Source organism: Globicephala melas, chromosome 8 (genome assembly GCF_963455315.2).
Source record: "Globicephala melas chromosome 8, mGloMel1.2, whole genome shotgun sequence".
NCBI lineage: Eukaryota > Metazoa > Chordata > Mammalia > Artiodactyla > Delphinidae > Globicephala > Globicephala melas.
The window spans coordinates 41,833,836-41,852,935 of record NC_083321.1 but is presented as its reverse complement, the minus strand read 5'-3'; the positions used below and the strand labels follow the sequence as shown (position 1 = coordinate 41,852,935).

Below are 19,100 nucleotides of genomic sequence, written 5' to 3'. Positions count from 1 at the left end.
ATGGTGCTTAATTCAGAGCATTTTTTGATGTTATATACAGTTTTATAATGTTAATCTAATTGTATGGTCTTATATCAATTAAAATGGTGCACACTTCTTTAGGTTTCATAATTGCTTGACGGCCTTCTTAAAATGTTTTTAAGTTCAATTCTGATTGTAAAGAGTTTTGAGATTATCCCCCATATTGTCTATGTGTAGAAGTATAAACCTTAATCGACAGTGTATAACATGACAGTTCAGTGCCAAAGCATTACAGTGAGTTTTGCCTATATTGCAGGTAAGGACACTATAATAGTCCCTTAGATTCCTCTAACAATGCTTTATAGTTTCAGGGTGTTTTCTCGCTCATTATTTCATTCCATGCTTAATGTTACCCAATGTAATATAATGGTCAAATCTATTTTATACTTGAGGAAGCTGAGGCAGCACTGTATAATGGAGAGGGCATGAGCTTTGGAATTACACACCTTAGTTCTAATCTTGACTTTATCCTTTATTATCTGGTGGTAATAATTTATTTACATTTTAGTTCTTTTTATGCAGCAATTAATGTGTTCAGGATTCAAAAGTGACAAAAGAATCTTATTAGAACTATAGTATAATCTCATTTTCGTAAAATATGTATGTACATAAATGTGTATTTATATACATATCTTTTAATATTGGCCAGTTATTATATTTGGATAGTGCGATTACAGGTAGGTTTTTAATATGAAATAGTCCGTCTAACTGGTATTTTTCCCTGTAGTTCTAGCTTTCATTTTTTTCATAACCAAAAGAAAGAGTTCACATAGCCTTATGAAACTGTTTTCAAGGAAAAAGGTATATAGATACTTGATAATTATGGTATAGTCCTCAAAGGGAAAATCAGATGCTTTTGAAGGGGAAATTGTTTTACAAACAGGCAACATTCATTAGGGTGAAACTCATCCAAGTAACGAGGAGAACCAAAGTGTAACACTTTTGGGGAATGTTCTCTCCTCTTTCTCTTCCCCTCAGGGTAAACAAGGTTACCATTAACAAAAGGGAAATCTTTTTATTATTATTCTTTCTTCTTTCACTAGAGATGCCATAGTGGAAGGAGGTAGACAGGTGAACAAGAAAATTTATTGTTCTTCTCTTCTTTGTCAGGGCATGCATATTTACTGACCTAATCCTAGTCATTAATTGAGATTATTGTTTTCTGTGGAGCAATTTTAATGGATATTGATGTCTAAGTGGTGATACTACAACATTCTAAAATACTGTAGGTTGACATATAATAACTACTTACAAAACAATTATTCTTTATAGCCACTTTTTAAGTTAGCCCACAAATAAAAAATTGTTCAGAGCCTTTACTGCCAGGACAAGAAAATCCAGATTTTACTCCCAACATTATACTCTGTATTTTGGGAGAAATCAAAATAAATTGTACACAGATCCTGTTTGCAAAGTCCATATTGTCTATTAGAGGAAATGGAATATACTTAAATAACCATAAAATAGGATAGAAAATGTGGAGTTACTGAAGAGCATACATTAAAGTGCTGTGAGAGTTGAGAGGTGGCAGAGCTCATTTATTTTCAGATACGGTGGTCTATAAATCTTGAAGTGGGAAAAAATGGATATCAAGATTAGGAATTATAAAGAAATACTGACAAAAGTTGAGGAGAGAGTGATATTGAGGATAATAAAGGGAGTTACTTAAATAGTTGACCACAGGTATGGTATCTCTTAGTAAGGAAAGTGAAGGTAGAACAGGGCCATTGGACTTGAGAGTAAAGAAGTATCAGAAGACTAAAGACCATGATGAGGACAGAAAACAGGCTTAAGGGCAGAAATGGGAGGACGGATAGTGTGGTCTGGGGAAAATTCATAGTATGAGATTTTAGAGCTAGAGCAATTTTGGGTGAGAGGGCCCAGGGTATGAATATGAGAGTAGGTGTTCAGAAAGGAGTGGAAGTAAAGATAGATGATTTAGAAAAGATCAAGAAACTGTTGAGCCTAAGGGCATGGATTCTCAAACTTTAGAATGTATTATGAATCTTAAGGATTACTGGAAAATGTGTTAAAAATGCATAGTCTTGGGCTTCCCTGGTGGCGCAGTGGTTGAGAGTCTGCCTGCCGATGCAGGGGACACGGGTTCGTGCCCCTGTCCGGGAAGATCCCACATGCCGCGGAGTGGCTGGGCCCGTTAGCCATGGCCGCTGAGCCTGCGCATCCGGAGCCTGTGCTCTGCAACGGGAGATGCCACAACAGTGAGAGGCCGGCGTACTGCCAAAAAAAAAAAAAAAGCATAGTCTTGGACTGTATTTGCCAAATTCAGACCCTCTAGTTTTGAGATAATACCCAGGAATCCTCATTTTTAATAAGAGCCTAGGGTGTGATTTAAATTACAAACGACTGGATCCCCTACCCTGATTGATTAATTGTCCCCTTAATAGACATCTGTTTCTATATCTTCATTAAGTTAAAAAAAAATCAGCAGCAGTATAGTGATGAGATCTCATGTAGGTAGTATTTTCTCAGAGGTGGGGAAGGGAGTGATGAGGAAGAGATCAGAATGGCCTGGGGAGCTTATATAAGATGTGATTTAAGGGCTTCCCTGGTGGCGTAGTGGTTGAGAGTCCACCTGCCGATGCAGGGGACACGGGTTCGTGCTCCGGTCCGGGAAGATCCTACATGCCGCGGAGCGGCTAGGCCCATGAGCCATGGCCGCTGAGCCTGCGCGTCCAGAGCCTGTGCTCTGCAACGGGAGAGGCCACAACAGTGAGAGGCCCGCGTACCGCAAAAAAAAAAAAAAAAAGATGTGATTTAAGACACATTAAAAAGTGTCTGAAGATGAGGGCCAGCAATCTGCATTTTTAATAAGCTCACAGGTGTCTGTCAAGCAAAGCATGATCTCTGGTTTAAGGTCTTAAAAGTGTTATCAGCATAGATTTTGAACAACCCAATATGTCAATAGAAGACAGGTGAATAAGAAAATTTATTGGCAGTTCAAGTTGAGCTTTTTCCTTTATTAAAGTGGTTTCTGTGTCTACATTAGTGATGGACCATAATTACAAAGATTTATTCATTTTTGCTCTCCCCCCAAAAAGCCAGTGTTATATAAGATGCGTTTATGAATACCCATAACCAAAACATAGTGAGAACTTTATGTTTGTTTGGTACTGCTAAATGCTTTCAGATCTAACATGTCAGGGTCTCAGCCTAAAGTTCAAGGTGTACAAATTGGATGGTAGTAAAACAGAATGAGGATACTAGCCTGGCAGAGATACTAAGTTATTTACATGGGCACAAAATGCCTTCAGGTTTGCGCTGTCAGGTGCGGATGGATGGGAAGAGGTGAGTAGGCAAAGCTCAGGAGTGCTTCCTCTCTCAAGTTATTCCTTATTTTCAGTGACCCAGAAATTCTGTCACCATCCTCAGGAACCTGTAACAAAATATCCTTTGTGTTCTGTTCCCAAAACATCACTCTCCCTACCACTATTGTTTTGCAAATGCAAAAGAAAATAGCACATTGCCTTATAGTCTAGTGAACAGTATCCTCTCTGTGAAACGTCTTTTTTGCTGGATATCTATTTAAACAGATTTTCCTCCCTCAGCTGAGATAAGGAAGGAAAAAGATACACTCATGTTTTTAAGATCCCAGCCCAATTATTCCATTAAAAATTTTTTTTTCCTTTTAGTATGTCTTCATAGGTTCTCAGATAATATTAAATTAAAAGAAAAAATAAGTCCCAAGAGTTTTTCCTCTCATGAATTACTTCTTATTCCTAGTGACCCAGAACTTGTTGTTCTGTCCTCAGAAACCTGTAACAGAATATTCTCTGTATACCTTTTCGAAAACAGTACCCTCCCCATTCCCACTGTTTTGCAAATGTGATACGCATCAAAGAACTACTTTACAGTCAAGTAGACCAGATTCTATCTGTGACATATCCTGGCCTTTTAAAAGAACAGTTGGATTTTTTTCTTCTTAAATACTGAAAATGTAAGAATTTCGGAAAGTACTCAAAACTATTTTTATTTTTTAAAAAAATTTTCTTGTGGTTTCTCTTTGAAAATACGTTGCTTTCCATAAAACATAAACATAGAATTTGTAATTTTACTTATTGAAACAATTCCCATATTTCTAACTTTTTCATAGTTATAATTTTCATGATATGATATTTCATCATGTTACTATACTGTAATTTATGTCATGTTCACTTAGTATAGCAAATATAGGGAATTTTTCTGAGGGTGTGGAGAAAAGGGAACCCTCCTACGCTGTTGGTGGGAATGTAAATTGGTGCAGCCAATTTCTATGGAGAACAGTATGCAGGTTCCTCAAAAACTAAAAATAGAGTTGCCATATGGTCCAGCAATCCCACTCCTGGGCACATATATCTGGACAAAACTATAATTCAAAAAGATATATGCAACCCTGTGTTCATAGCAGCACTATTTACAATAGCCAAGACATGGAAACAACCTAAATGTCCATCAGCAGATGAATGGATAGAGAAGATGTGGTGGTGTGTGTGTGCGTGTGTGTGCGTGCACACACACACGCACACACACACAGAGAAATATTACTCAACCATGAAAAAGAATGAAATAACGCCATTTGCAACTACGTGGATGGACCTAGAGATTATCATATTACATGAAGTAAGTCAGAAAGAGAAAGACAAATACCATATGATATCACGTATATGCAAAATCTAAAATATGACACAAATGAACTTATCTACAAAACAAACTGACTCACAGACATAGAGAACAGACTTGTGGTTGCCAAGGGGTAGGGGCGGGGGAGGGTTGGATTGGGAGTTGGGGACTAGAGGATGCAAATTATTATAGATAGAATGGATAAACAACAAGGTCCTAATGTATATACACTGGGAACTGTATTTAATATCCTGTAATAAACCATAATGGAAAAGAATATGAAGAAGAATATATATGTATAACTGAATCACTTTGCTGTACACCAGAAGCTAACACAACGTTGTAAATCAAGTATACTTCAATTAAAACACAAAAGCAAAAACACAACCAAAAAACCCAAAAAACAAATTTAGGGAATCTTAATTTCTTTCTGTTTGAAAAATTACGGTTAGAACAAGTTTTTCCTTTCAGTTAATTTCAGTGGGTTAACTAGATTAATAACTCTGTCATCTCTGTAATTCCTGGTACTTTGTCCTAGTCTCTTTCAGATCAGTTGTATCAGTTTATAGTGTCACCAACAGTGTATTACTTTTCCAGTTTTTTCACAGTATTACTGGTTTGGGGTATTTCAACTTTTTTTCCCTCAAGTAAATTATAAACAAAAGTATAATAGAAAGGAAAAACTATCCACCCCTTAAGTAATATTTATTGAATGCCTATTTTGGGACTATGTTAAGAATAATGCTGAATACTTGCAAGCTGTTTTGTTTAATTTAACTTTATACAAATCTTAGTAGTTAGTCTCCATTATGTATTCTCCTTTACAGATGAAGAAATTGAGGCCTGAGTGCTTGAATGACTTTACAGGGTCACCTAATCCTAGCTGATAGGCAGGCTAAACCAGGGTTTGAACCCAGATCTTATTCCAGAGTCTTGTTTTTAATCCTGTTTCACTTCATAATCTGTATATTTAAAAAATATTATTCACACAGATTTTCCATGTTTTTATAGTTGTCAGTTATTTAATGGCTATATTCTTTCGTTGTGATAAGATACCTACTTTATTATACCATTTCATAGTGAATATTTGAGCTCTCTAGGCTTTTGCTATTACTAGATGATGCTTCATCGATTATTTTTCTGCATATATACTTTTGCATTTGTGAAATTATTTACCTCAAATAAATTTCAAGAAGGGAATACATAGATCATCTTGGGGTCTTGCATTTGCCTCTTGTAACAAATGTATTATAACACCGCTTTGAATTTTGTAAGGTAGTCTTAAAAAGGTGTTTGGGTTAATTGCTACAAAGAGAGAAGTAAACATACTTTTACTTGATTATATATTAATATAATTTAATGTTTTTGAGTTTTCTTTGACTGTTTTACCCTTATTGATGACTCTACCATAGCGTTTTAAAATTACTTAATGATTCTTACTTCTCCTGGTGGTATAGCCATTCAGAAAACAGTATGCTTTCAAAAATCAAGAGGCAAAAGAAGTCTAAAATGACTTCAAAAATGTATGCATAAAAGCCAAAGACTGAAATTATCTGTGTCTATTTCTGGGTAATTTAAAATTTTTAATTTGTGCTTTTATTTTTACAATCCTAATATGAAGTTTATTTTATAATCAGAAAAATTTTAAACACAACTGGTAGAATGGTTGTACTTCATGTTGAAATAACACACGAAATCTGAGCTAAGGGATCAGTTGTAAAGAAACAAAAACCTCTTTGTCCCTTTCTGTCTCTGATGCTCTAAAATGGAAATAAGATTTTTTTAACAGGTGAAAAAATGACACAGCTTCCCAATTTTTTATTGTCACTTTTTCTTTTACAGAGATGCTGTTCAGTTAAATGTGATTGCTACACGACAGCTTATTCTGCTTGCACAACAGATGAAGAATCTGGAAGTGTTCATGCATGTATCAACGGCATATGCCTACTGCAATCGAAAGCATATTGATGAAGTAGTCTATCCACCCCCTGTGGATCCCAAGAAGCTGATTGATTCTTTAGAGTACGTTTGTTTGAAATTTATATACATTTGCTTTGACCCCAAACTTTGGATCCGAGTTTTGGATCTATTTACATGTATCTCTGTTTCAGTTTCTATCTCTTTCTCTCTAAATCTCCACCCATGCTTATGTATACATTTACCTCTTCCTTATTCAGCAAATTATTATGTATCTACTATGTTCTTTTTATTGTATAGATTTGTACCTAAATGACTCTCCATAAAGTCAATGTGTAAAGTCAGTGTAGAGCTTTCACTTTTGACCAGGTGTGATGGTTGGAGGAAAGCCTCTGAACAACTCATCCATGGTATTAGAGTCTCCGTTTTTCCAAGGAATCAATCTTAGCTGCTAAGAAGTACATGATATCCATGGAGACTAATGACTGCCTATTCAGTCGCAAGGTCTAATTTATTAAAAGATTATCCTTTTATTTTGCCCAATGGAGTACAGTTGACCCTTGAACAACACGGGCTTGAACTATGTGGGTTCACTTATACACAGATTTTTTTCAATAAATAAGTACTCTAGTACTACACAATCTGCAGTTGGTTGAATCTTTTGATGCAGAACCATGATACAGAGGGCTGACTGTAGAGTTATATGTAGATTTTTGACTGCGTAGTCAACGCAGTCAACGCCCCAACCCCATGTTTTTCAAGTGTCAACTGTATATCTGCAGAGAGGCCTTGAATCATTAGGGAATCGGAGGAGTCATGGTCCTTTAATTGATACTCCTAGTGTTGTTGTTTGTCATCTTTCTGAGGACTAGGATCCTGTCATCAATTATTACTTGAGAAATGTTTGCATTTGATGGATACAAATAGGCATGGCCAAGATTTCATTTGCTTCAGCCTTTACTTTCTCATCGAGTGAAACAAACAAACAGGATCAGAGCAAGAATAAATAAAGGGTCTTTTATAGACGATAATTATAGAAAATTCCAGTATCCGTATCTTCACATACTTGTTAATCCTCATATAATATTCCTGTGAGATTTTTCCTCCTTTATTCTGTTTGCTTTTCGGTCTCTTTTCTTCCAAGGAATCCTATTCACGTTCAGCTCTTCAGTTACCATCCCCTGTTTTCTCAGTTGAATTCTTTTCTTCCCAAGGGTGCTACAGAATGTTGGTAGCTCCTTCTCCAAGTTTTCTTCTAAAATAAACACATAAATCCATTTCTTTAAAGTTTTCCTGGAAATATGAGGAAGTGGACAGGTTTGTAAGGAAACTAATAAGTATGGGAGCTTACTGAGACATTCTTATGGCAGTTCCCTGGTTTCTGTTTTCTAATTCGTTTCTTAGATGGTCCCAAATGTCCACCTCATTTTCCTCAGGTCAGTAGGCAGAAGTGTTTAATATCTCTGGGAACAGCTGGGTGTGGAAGTTAATAAATCTTTTTACTTTTTCTCTTATTAGCAATTTGTATAGCCAGACATCGAAGTTGCTGAGAAAGAGCCTATAACCTTCTAATTCTATTATTTCCTTTCTTTGCTTACAAAGAAATCTGACCAACTGGCCAACAGATAATTTTAGGATAACTCATAGATTGGCTCTGTAAACTCACTCCAGTGATGAGGCTTACTGACTCTAAAAGTCTTTACTCGATTTAGCTAGTTTGTCTTTTTTTTGCGGTACGCGGGCCTCTCACCGTTGTGGCCTCTCCCGTTGTGGAGCACAGGCTCCGGATGCGCAGGCTCAGCAGCCATGGCTTACAGGCCCAGCAGCCATGGCTTACAGGCCCAGCCGCTTCGCGGCATGTGGGATCTTCCCGGACTGGGGCACGAACCCGTGTCCCCTGCATCGGCAGGCGGCCTCTCAACTGCTGCGCCACCAGGGAAGCCCTTGTTTTTTTTTAATATAGCAGCTCTCTCTTCCATTTTTCAAAGTTCATCTCCACTATGGAATTTTTCCTAAGTTGAGTAGCAACCTCCCTTCAATTTTGTTAGTGTTCTTTTCCTTCTACATGCAAAAAGTACTTCCACATACAGAAGAAAGTTTATCTTGATAGTCTCCATTTTATGCACCCTTATCAGTTAGTATGGGTATCATTTGTGCACTGATAGAGTACTTAGTATGCATTGTATTATAGACAGGAAGAAAAACTATCTGAAAACAAGTACATAATGTTTTGGAATTAGAAATTTAGACTGGAAAAGACCATAGAGATCACCTAGTGTATCACCCTCCTCTTACAGATTATCATAGTAGAACTTTTCTTCAGAGACACTGAGAGAATTGGAGGAATTTTGTGACTTCACAGTAGGTTGCTAATTGAACTTTTACAGCACGGTTCAATTTATTTTTATCATTTACCCCAGTATTTGTTAGTGTTGCTAGTGAGAGTATAACAAGTTTTAGTGCTTCATCTTAAATATTTAGATTACTAGACCTTTTATGTTGATTGTAAATGTATGTTCATTTAAAATGTATATAATTTACATGTTATGCTGTTATGGTGATTATACACAAATCTGTAATTCCTAATCTGAAACCCTTGGGGCCAGATGTATTTTGGAATTTATTTAGACTTTAGAAAGGAAATATAATCTATGTATTGTGTAATATGAAATAACTTCAACTGGATTCGGGGTAGCACCCCTCATCAAACACATATGAAGTATATGAACACGTACAACTAAATGATGTTTTTTTTAAAAAAAAAAAAGAACATAAATCAGTTCTGATTCACTTTTGCTACCGACCATATGAGTTATTAAAGAACTCTTGGTTTTCAGACCTTTGTGGGTATAGAAACTGGATATAAGAGATAATGGAGTTCTGGTTGATATTTAATGAAAGTAAAGCTAATTTCCATTTTTTTTAGTAAAAGTTGTTGTCAGATCACTTGAGTCAGAGCAACAGATATGTTTGAAATATGCAAAGTGTTTTTTCATTTTATAGTAAAACATCCGAAAATATTTTTGCATGCAATTTCTTTGTTTACCAGGTGGATGGATGATGGCCTAGTAAATGACATCACACCAAAATTGATAGGAGACAGACCTAATACATACATATACACAAAAGCATTGGCAGAATATGTTGTACAACAAGAAGGAGCAAAGCTAAATGTGGCGATTGTGAGGCCATCAATTGTTGGTGCCAGTTGGAAAGAACCTTTTCCAGTAAGTTGTTAGAAATCTTTGTAAATAATTGGAATTGGGAATTTTAAGGCATAATTCTGTACAAAAAGAGTTGGCAATTTTTTATGAGCGGGTTTTGTTTACTGAACATGGCTTACTATGGCAAAGTTGTTTCCGTTTGTAGAAAGAGACACTCTTATTGGTACTTTTATTTCTAATGTAATACTGTATGTATACATATGCAGATCAATTTTTAAAATGTTAATTGAAAATTAAATCGAAGGCTATGGTGTTGTCTGGAGTCAAAGGAGACCATGAGTTTTCTTCATGATTGATGAGGGATTGGACTCTGACACGTCAGCGTTTGTTGGAGTTTAAAATTATTTGCAGATTAGTTTCCCTTGCAGAGGTGAAGGAAATAGAGATGAGAATATTCAGATCTTATTTTATTTAATTTGCTTTTTAGTACCAAAAAGAGGCAAGAGGCCTTCCAAGAGGTTGACTCCTCCCTGTATAGATTACAAGCTAAGGAAGATAAGAGATTTCTGTGATCTGCTGTAGAAAAGCAAGGCATTATGGTATTTGTGAATCCCTGAAATAAGAGAAAACATAAGAGATAAATTGATTTAGGAAAAACTTAGGTCTCTGTAATGGTAGTAAATGATAGTATCTCTTCTGTTGCTTTGGCATTATTCTGTTTTCTTCTGTTTTATTCAGTAATTTTGAGGAGGATTTACCATTTCCCTCAATCTCAGGCTACTGCCTTAGTACATAGCACAAAATCAAACTTAAACAGTCATCATTTAGCTAAAATATTTGACAGATATTAACTCCTTTTTTAAAAATTCTCTTTGCAGAGAGTTAATGGAAGAGTAGGTACGCCTTTGAAAACTATTTTACTTAGTCATATGCAATCTCAGAGGAAGACTGCTTCTATTTAAGATGGGGAGAAATATTCTGGCCTGAATCTAGTCTGTTTTTTAGTTTTTAGAAGAAAACTACCAAGTATGTATGTGGAGTTATAGATTTCAAATGATAAATCTCTAGTTTCATAATATTTCTAAGCTCCCTCCCTTTTTTTAATTTTTGGTATTAGGGATGGATTGATAACTTTAATGGACCAAGTGGTCTCTTTATTGCGGTAAGTAAGCCTTTTGTTTTATTGAATATTCTGTACTTTTTTTCTGTTTTCTGTGTATCTGTATATTGTGTATATGTGCTTTGGCTTATATATCTTAAGGTGTTGTTTTTAATTTCAACAAAGGCAGGGAAAGGAATTCTTCGAACAATGCGTGCCTCCAACAATGCCCTTGCAGATCTTGTTCCTGTAGATGTAGTTGTCAACATGAGTCTTGCGGCAGCCTGGTATTCCGGAGTTAATAGGTATATGAGATGACAGTGTCACTTGTTAAATATATAGTAACTGAGATGGGAATACTAATGTTAAATAATCCCTCATAACTGATATTTATCAGTTTTATTAACCCATACCAATATTATATAGGCATTATCACTTTAAACTGCAAGAGTTGGTTTAAATAGGCGATGAAGTGGTTCCATCAGCAATTATTAAGAATTAACATAAATTCTTGTGTACTGCCCACAGGATGGACAAGGTCATTAGAAATTAAAAAAACATGTTTTTTTAAAAATCCAAACTAGAACTTGGTATAAACTTGGCATATATAAAGAGCTAAAATTCGCAGAGAATGGCTTACATATATCAAATATGCACACTACAGCACTTTAATCAACTCATGGGCCTCCTTTTAAAAGGGAGTAGTAGCATTTACAGGTAACACCTAAGCCTAAACACCTAAGCTTCTTAATAACTTTTTTCTAAATAATAAACTGCCCTTATTTTTGAAGTCAGTATTTTATATCTTAAAAAGGAGGGATATGATTATATGAATATATTGTTTCTGGTGAAAGGGAACTCAATTCATAATTGTTTCAGCTAGAGCCTCTGAAAATGGGAAGGAGATAGGAAGAGCTGAGGTTATTTGTTGTTCTTTTTCCTCGCATGAAAAACAGACACTCCTGCTTAATACAAAGAAGAAAATATGAAGTCTATATTATTTTTTATAAATAATTTTTTTGGTAGAATAGGGAAAAAGGGTAGTGTAAATAGTCGTTCAGACACAAAAATTAATCCTTTAAAGGTAATATTTTAAATATTCACTGTAGAAGAGGTACCCATCATCCTCATTTCTTCCTACTTAAGTATCATGTAAGATTTAGATTGGTTAAGTTTAGCCTCTTTTTATGTTTCATTGCTTTGATCTTTGTCTTTGCAGACCAAGAAACATCATGGTGTATAATTGTACAACAGGCAGCACTAATCCTTTCCACTGGGGTGAAGTTGGTATGATTTTACCTGTGTTTTTGAATGTTAGAATAAATTTTAACGAACTTAAAATGTTCACTGAGTTTTTACGTTAGAATAACCCATGAGGCATTAAAGCCACCAGTTACCAATTTATTCTTATTTTAATTGCCATGTTAGAATATCTACTAGTACTGCCTTTTGGTCCTTAATAATGTTTCATAAATTTTAAAATATCCTGCTGTATATTCCTTCCTCATCCCACCCTTGTCTGACCCTTACTATTTCTCTGCTGCCATCTGCAGCAACGCCTATAGATACTCGTGGTATGGAAATAATGCTTTTTTCCTCCCTCGTGGGTACTCTCAATCCTGATGTTCCCTGTTCACAGGCAGTATCACTTCCAACTACAAGAGTTGGTATATTGTAGGAGATAGCTAGTTGTCCTAAGAGTAATAACTGAAGGAATTAGCAAGTAGAATACATGTTGCCAGAATATTTTCTATTACATTTATTAATCTGTTTAAATTCACAGATTCACAGCAGGTAGTGTATATGCTATGTTACTTGTTTTAGAATAGGAATAGTATAACTTAAAGGCCTACTTAAATTGAATCATTTTTAAGTTGTTGGTTTATGTTTTCAAATTTAAAGTAAAATGTATTTACAGTGTTGATTTAGTACTAGGTCTTATTTTACCTCTAATTGAACAATTTTTGTTACCCTTGAGGAGCGATTTGATTTTAAAGTAAATCTTTGTCTTTCATCCTCGGGTTTTTTATGGCATTTTTATTTCAGTTGAAAGATTGACTGTTAGAGCATATAAGAAAAAGAAAATCTAGGGTGCTTTTAATTTTATGATACTTTGTATTCTTTTAAGAATTTTAAAACACTTTAATGAGTTAGGTTTTTTGTAGTCTTTCATTGTGTTATGAAGTTTAGCAAAAATCAAGTTGAGCTTTATTTTAGTGAATATTCCAGTATACATTTCCATTGAAGTATTAACATACATGATAATAGATTTGATTATTTTGATATTGCATAACCTAAATAAATTACAACAGAAGTTAATTTGGGGTTGTTTTAAGCTTGTTGATATATGTTAATTTGAGCAACTTAATTATTCACAAGCAAAGGATGATGGTTTCCCTTTTCTTTTTTAAGTAAGTACAGTAATAAGAATCTGGAAAGAGGAACAGAAAGAAAGAAGCTATCATGAGAGGTGAAATATAGAAACTGACATTGTAAACTGATGTAGGTAAAACATTAAAAGGATTTTTAAGAGTGAATTTTAGCAAAAATTCATTCATCTAATTAAAATTCATAAATAGTGGCAGTTCTAAAATCATTTGAGTTCCGCAGTCTAATACCCATATTCTCTTAGCTACTATAGAAAATAGAAAAGTTTGTTTTTTAAATGAGCAAACTCTTACATCTTTGGTAAAATATTTTGCTTTGTAAAAACATGTGTTTTTGTTTTTTTTTTCAAAACTTCATTACATGGTTATTATCAAAGCTGTTACACAACTTTTCTTCCTCAGAATACCATGTAATTTCCACTTTCAAGAGGAATCCTCTCGAACAGGCCTTCAGACGGCCCAATGTAAATCTAACCTCCAATCACCTTTTATATCATTACTGGATTGCTGTAAGCCATAAGGCCCCAGCATTCCTGTATGATATCTACCTCAGGATGACTGGAAGAAGCCCAAGGTAATGGTGACTAGCTCTGTCTTATCTGTTCCTCTGACTGTTAAGCAACCCATGCTTACGCTAAAATGCATATTAACTCTGTATTTGTTTATGCTTATGATAAGGCTTAATGGCCTTTTGTGAATGAGAAGACTCTTGAATTTAAGAATTTGTCAGAAAAGCGAAGGTAGTATTATAATTCACTCTGTTTTAAAGTTTGGATGATAAATTATTGTTATGTGCTGAATTCTAGGTCTAACTTCAGGTATTTTTTCTGAATAACAAATAACATTCAAAATGCTTTGACGCTTATTTTTCCTACAGGATATTACCTAAATCATTCCTTCAAGATGAATCCTTTAAACCAAGTATTCAGGCGCCCCAATATTAAGTTGTATTCCAACAACTTATTGCTTCATTATTGGAAGGGTGTCAGACATACAGTACCTGCATTATTGCTCGATCTTGCACTCAGGTTGACAGGTCAGAAACCGTGGTAAGAAGAATAGCAGTAAATACACTATGTATTGGTAAGGTGGTGGAAGCTTGCTGGAGAGACAAAAAGTCGCTAGCATGAGCTTTACCTTTAGAATTACTAACCTGATTAATCACAATCACAGTCAGGATGCTAGGACATTTCTTAGAAATTAAGCATATTTGGGGAGACTAACTGTGGATCTCATCTGATTGGGCCATTGATCCTCCAAAATCCCATAATATAGGAAATGTCCAGCGTCAAGGTTGTCATTGTTATTATAAGCTGAAATTGAGCCCTTCTCTCCCCGTTAAAAACTTGGAGGTGAGTTTTATAGGGGATTAAGGGTTGAATGTTTTGCTTTAAGTGGATTGTGCAGTTTTATATGAAAAAACCTAGGATGCTTCTAGAAAATTAACTGCTTGAGCTATCTCAGCTTCCTATTCAGCTTATAATATGGTAATTACCGTTTTTGACTAATTTTTAAGGTTGAGAATTTAAAACAAAAGTTAACAAATGGAAAACTTTCTATTATAGTTGTTATGGCCTTTCTTTCTTTTCTTTTTTATTGAAACCCCACAAACTTAAATAAAGTAATCCTACTGTCTTTACCACAATTATAGTGAAATATACTATAAAATATTTATTTTTTTAACTACATTGGCATTATAGTAGAGCCTTTGATTAGAGAGTTCAGGATTTGAGTATTTATGTATAAAGAAGATGCTGATTCCAGAACTTTCATCAACTGCTCAAAAAAATAAAAGTGAGGTATCTTCCAGTTATAGTGTATCAAGATCTGAGTTACATGTAGGGAATTTTCTGTGGATTCAGTTGTCCATTATGTTTCAAACCCTGTATGTTAAATATTGAAATACAAGAGAGGTGTTGAATTGAACAACTTTAGAATAGGTAAAGAAATACTCAGTGGAAAGAAGATCCAAAATACATTAAAACCATCTTCAAGTTTTCCTAGAATGATCTGCAAAGTACAGTATTTGTCATTGGCAACATTCTTTCGTGGCTAAAAAGCAGATGTAAATTTATGAGTGATGGCAGTGATGCTGTCTTGATATTAATAAAGTTGTTGCAAATTAGAGCAGAACAATCAAAACTAGGTCAAAAAAGTAAAATAAGTTAAATATATCACAGTGCTTTACACAGAAAATGGGGCTTAGTAAACTTAAAAAATGAAGAGCCAAAGTTTATTAAATAATTTATAGTAGATGTTGCTACATAACAAATCATCCCAAACTTAGTGGCTTAAAACAGCAGTAGTCATTTTATTTCTTTCAGGATCTGGAATTCAGGAAGGAATCCACTGGGCAACTTTGTCTTAGAGGTCTTTCATGTGATTGTGGTCAGATGGAGCTGAAAGGGGGGCGTGCAGTGGAACAGCTGGTATCACTGTCTCTTCATGTTGTGTCAGGATCTCTTCATAGAGTCTCTTTGCAAGGACCAGTGGTAGCCTTAGGGGAATTGGACTACTTACATGGCAACTGAAGGCTTCAAGGAAAAGTGCTTCAGCAGGCAAGGTGGAAGTTATGTGCATTTTCTGACCTACCTAAGGAAATCATGCATCACTACTTCCACCTCATTCTTTTAGTCACAGGCGAGTCACAGATCCTCCAAGATTGAAGAAGAAGGGATATAGAGAATAGTCAAGATCATCTTGTAAATGAACGGGTGAGATGAAAGGTATTGTTGCAGCCATTTTTGGAAAGTGCAGTCTGCTATAGTTAGGCCTCTGGTGCAAACAATTCATATTCCTCCTACATGGAAAATACTCTTGGCTTTTCCCCCCAAAACCTCTCTGACATCAGCTTGAAGCCAGTGTGGTCAGCGAAATCTGGTAAATTGTGGATGAAGCTCTTTAGGAGTGTTTTTTCAGGTATAGTTCCTCAAGTGTTAATCTGAAAACCTGTGAACTAAAGTGACAGGTTACCTGCTGCCCGTCCACCCAACATATAATAGTGAGACAAGCATAGGAAATACTTTAGACAGTCTTGTTCGAAAGAGAGAAAAAGAGAGGCATGCAGCAATCAGTGGTCCATAACAGTTCTGCATTCCAGCAGGGTCCCGTTTGATGATTTCTTAGTTAGGGCTCATTCCCACTCCCTGGTTGTTTTCTGAGGCTTTTGGCTCTCCCCTCTGAGTCATCCTTCTTTTCCCATAAAAAAAATGGCCTGTGTTTGCAACTGAACAGCCTTCGTACCCTACTTCCTGCCTGTAAAAAGTTGGGAATCTTCAGGGCAGGGATTGGCAAACTTTCTGTAAAGGGCCATATAGTAAATATTTTAGCCTTTGTGAGCCATGGATTCTGTTGTAACTACTTAACTCTGCTGTTAAATGTAGCTTCCACCTTGTAACTACTCAATTCTGCAGCCTTAGGCAATATGTAAATGAATAAGCATGACTGTGTTCCAATCAGACTTTATTTACAAAAACAGGTGGATTTGGCCCCTAAGCTCTGGTTTGCTGGCCCTTGATCCAGAGGCCTCTTTTCATTTGGTACTGTCTCTGTCCTTTTAAGTGTAAACTCATAGGATTCCTTTTAAAACTGTGTGGGTTTCCCTTGTATCTATTTTAAAACAATCCACTCCATTAGACCAAAGCCCACATATCTTTTTGAGACATAACCTTCTCTATCTTGGGTTCCTTATGAGGTTACTGTGGGATAACACCCTTGAATCTTAGATCCTTAGACTCTTACATCCTGCCTCTTAAACAATAGAGCTTATGTAAGACATGTCTTTAACATCTAGAGTGAAACTTTTGTTTGTCTGAAAGGTTCTATGAAGTATACTACCTTAAATCTTTCTGCGGTCCTAACAAAGAATCTTATATTTACATTCTGGATTTGATCTATCCCCAGAAGTTGTTTCTTAAAGAATTCCTGGCTGGAAATTTACATTCCTTCCAAGTTGCACCCAAACAGATAGTTCATTTTTTAAGATCATCTTTGAGGAAATCTTAGCTAGGTCATCGAGTTTATTAGATACATTTTCCATGTGACCACAGGTGACAATTTTGTTCTTTTAACTTCCAACATTATTTTCCTCACTTACCTTGAAACTCTCACCAACAGTTTCCTTAGAGCCCTTTTATTTTTTCCACTAACACTCTTGGTCCTTCCAGGTTTTAGCAGTGGTTTCCAGGGCCTTCCAGTTTCTGTCTGCCCCCTAATCCTAAAGTCAGTACTGCATGTTTAGATTCTTATTATAGCAGTCCCTCACTCCCAGTACTGATATCTGTTCCCATTATTTGTGCTGCATAACAAATCTTTCAGTTCCCATTATTTGTGCTGCATAGCAAATCTTTCAAATTTATTATCTTTCTTTTTTTAAAAAATTGAGATCTAATTGACATCAAACTTAGTATCTTAAAACAGTAATCATTTCATTTATTGCTCATGATTTCTGTGGGTCAGAAATTCTAGAAGCCTTTGATGGGGTGGTTTTTTCTCAGGATCTTTCAAGTGGTTGCAGTCATAGGGGCTGGAACAGGTACACTGTAGGAATGGTAAAGGAGAGAAAGGGTACAGAGCAGCTGGGTGGCCAGGCATCTTTCTCTCTTCATATAGTCTCAGAGCCTTTCAATGTGGTCTCTACACGTGGACTAATTTGGGCCTCCTCACAGCCTGGCAGCCTCAGGGGGAGTTGGACAGCATACATGACCTCTGAAGGCTTCAAGGGTGAGTATTCCAGTGAGCAAGGCAGAAAGCTACATCACTTTTTCTTACCTCTCCACGGAAGTCACACAGTGTCACTTCCTCCTCATTCTTTTTGTATAAGTTACCTTCACCTCTTAATAGGGCGATAATTAAGGTGATATTATAGGTGAACATGTAAGATGGGAGATAATATTTGCAGCCACCTTTGGAAATTAAAATTTGCTACAAATAGGAAACATCAAATAAAGAATCTTCTTACATGAGGTTTGTCCTGTACAAGCCTTCCTAAGTATCAAAGCAGGAATGCTTTGGGAGCCTATACTGTAAAAGCAACAAGAGACATAAAGGTTTTTTATTAGGCAATATTATAAATGTTAAATATAAATATAGCAAATTTATATTAATTTATATGTAATATAAATTACATATTTACAAATATAAATATGTAGTTTATATTAATTTGTTCAGATATTTACTGAGCAAGGTACTGGCCTCTATACCTTATATTGGGGCCTTAATATAATGCCTAGTTCTGCATTAAACTAATGTCAGTCATGTCATTCGTGATGTCCAGTTTACTCATTTACATTATTCTGAGTACCAGCTAGATAAAAATCTGACTTACTCTATATCTTGACATAATTTAAAAAGTATACACATCATATGGATTCCTGGTTAATAGTCACTGGGGACTAAGATGCATGATATTATCACATGTAGAAGCAGTATAAATTATTTACTCTAGCTCTTGAAATGTAGTAGATATTTCATCACTCTTAAAATGGTATTTAAAAAAAATGTTTCCATTGTCTTGTTTTTTTTTGATTATTTAGCTTAACTTTCTCCAGCTTAACTTCTCTGAATATGATATTTTTTTATCTTTGTGATTCTCAGTGGAGGACAATTTTGCCTCCCTCAAGGGACATTGGACAATTTTTGGAGATGTTTTTAGTTATCACAACTGGGGGATGGGTGCTACTAGCATCTAGTGAGTAGAGACCAGGGATGCTGCCGAGCATCTTACAGTGCACAGGACAGCCCCCTACCACAAATAATTATCTGCCCTAAAATGTCTATAGTGCTGAGGTTGAGGAACCCTGGACTAGATGACCATTAAGATCTTGCCTGCCTCTAAAAGATTGTGATTATTTTTTACAGGTTGCTGTAATAAAGAATAAATACTCAGAACATACA

The 19,100-nt window shown here is 35.5% G+C and overlaps 1 protein-coding gene across 3 annotated transcripts in view; it reads left to right on the top strand.

Moving 5' to 3' along the window:
- The window catches only part of FAR1 (fatty acyl-CoA reductase 1), a 73,669-nt gene that overhangs the window by 44,223 nt on the left and 10,346 nt on the right, over window positions 1–19,100 (top strand). For all 3 annotated transcript variants that reach the window (XM_030831471.3, XM_030831469.2, XM_060303481.1), the window contains 6 exons: window positions 6,481–6,660; window positions 9,605–9,782; window positions 10,837–10,881; window positions 11,005–11,123; window positions 12,038–12,105; window positions 13,608–13,779. In XM_030831471.3, coding sequence (XP_030687331.1) covers window positions 6,481–6,660; window positions 9,605–9,782; window positions 10,837–10,881; window positions 11,005–11,123; window positions 12,038–12,105; window positions 13,608–13,779 — 762 coding nt within the window. The remainder of the gene's footprint in view (window positions 1–6,480; window positions 6,661–9,604; window positions 9,783–10,836; window positions 10,882–11,004; window positions 11,124–12,037; window positions 12,106–13,607; window positions 13,780–19,100) is intronic.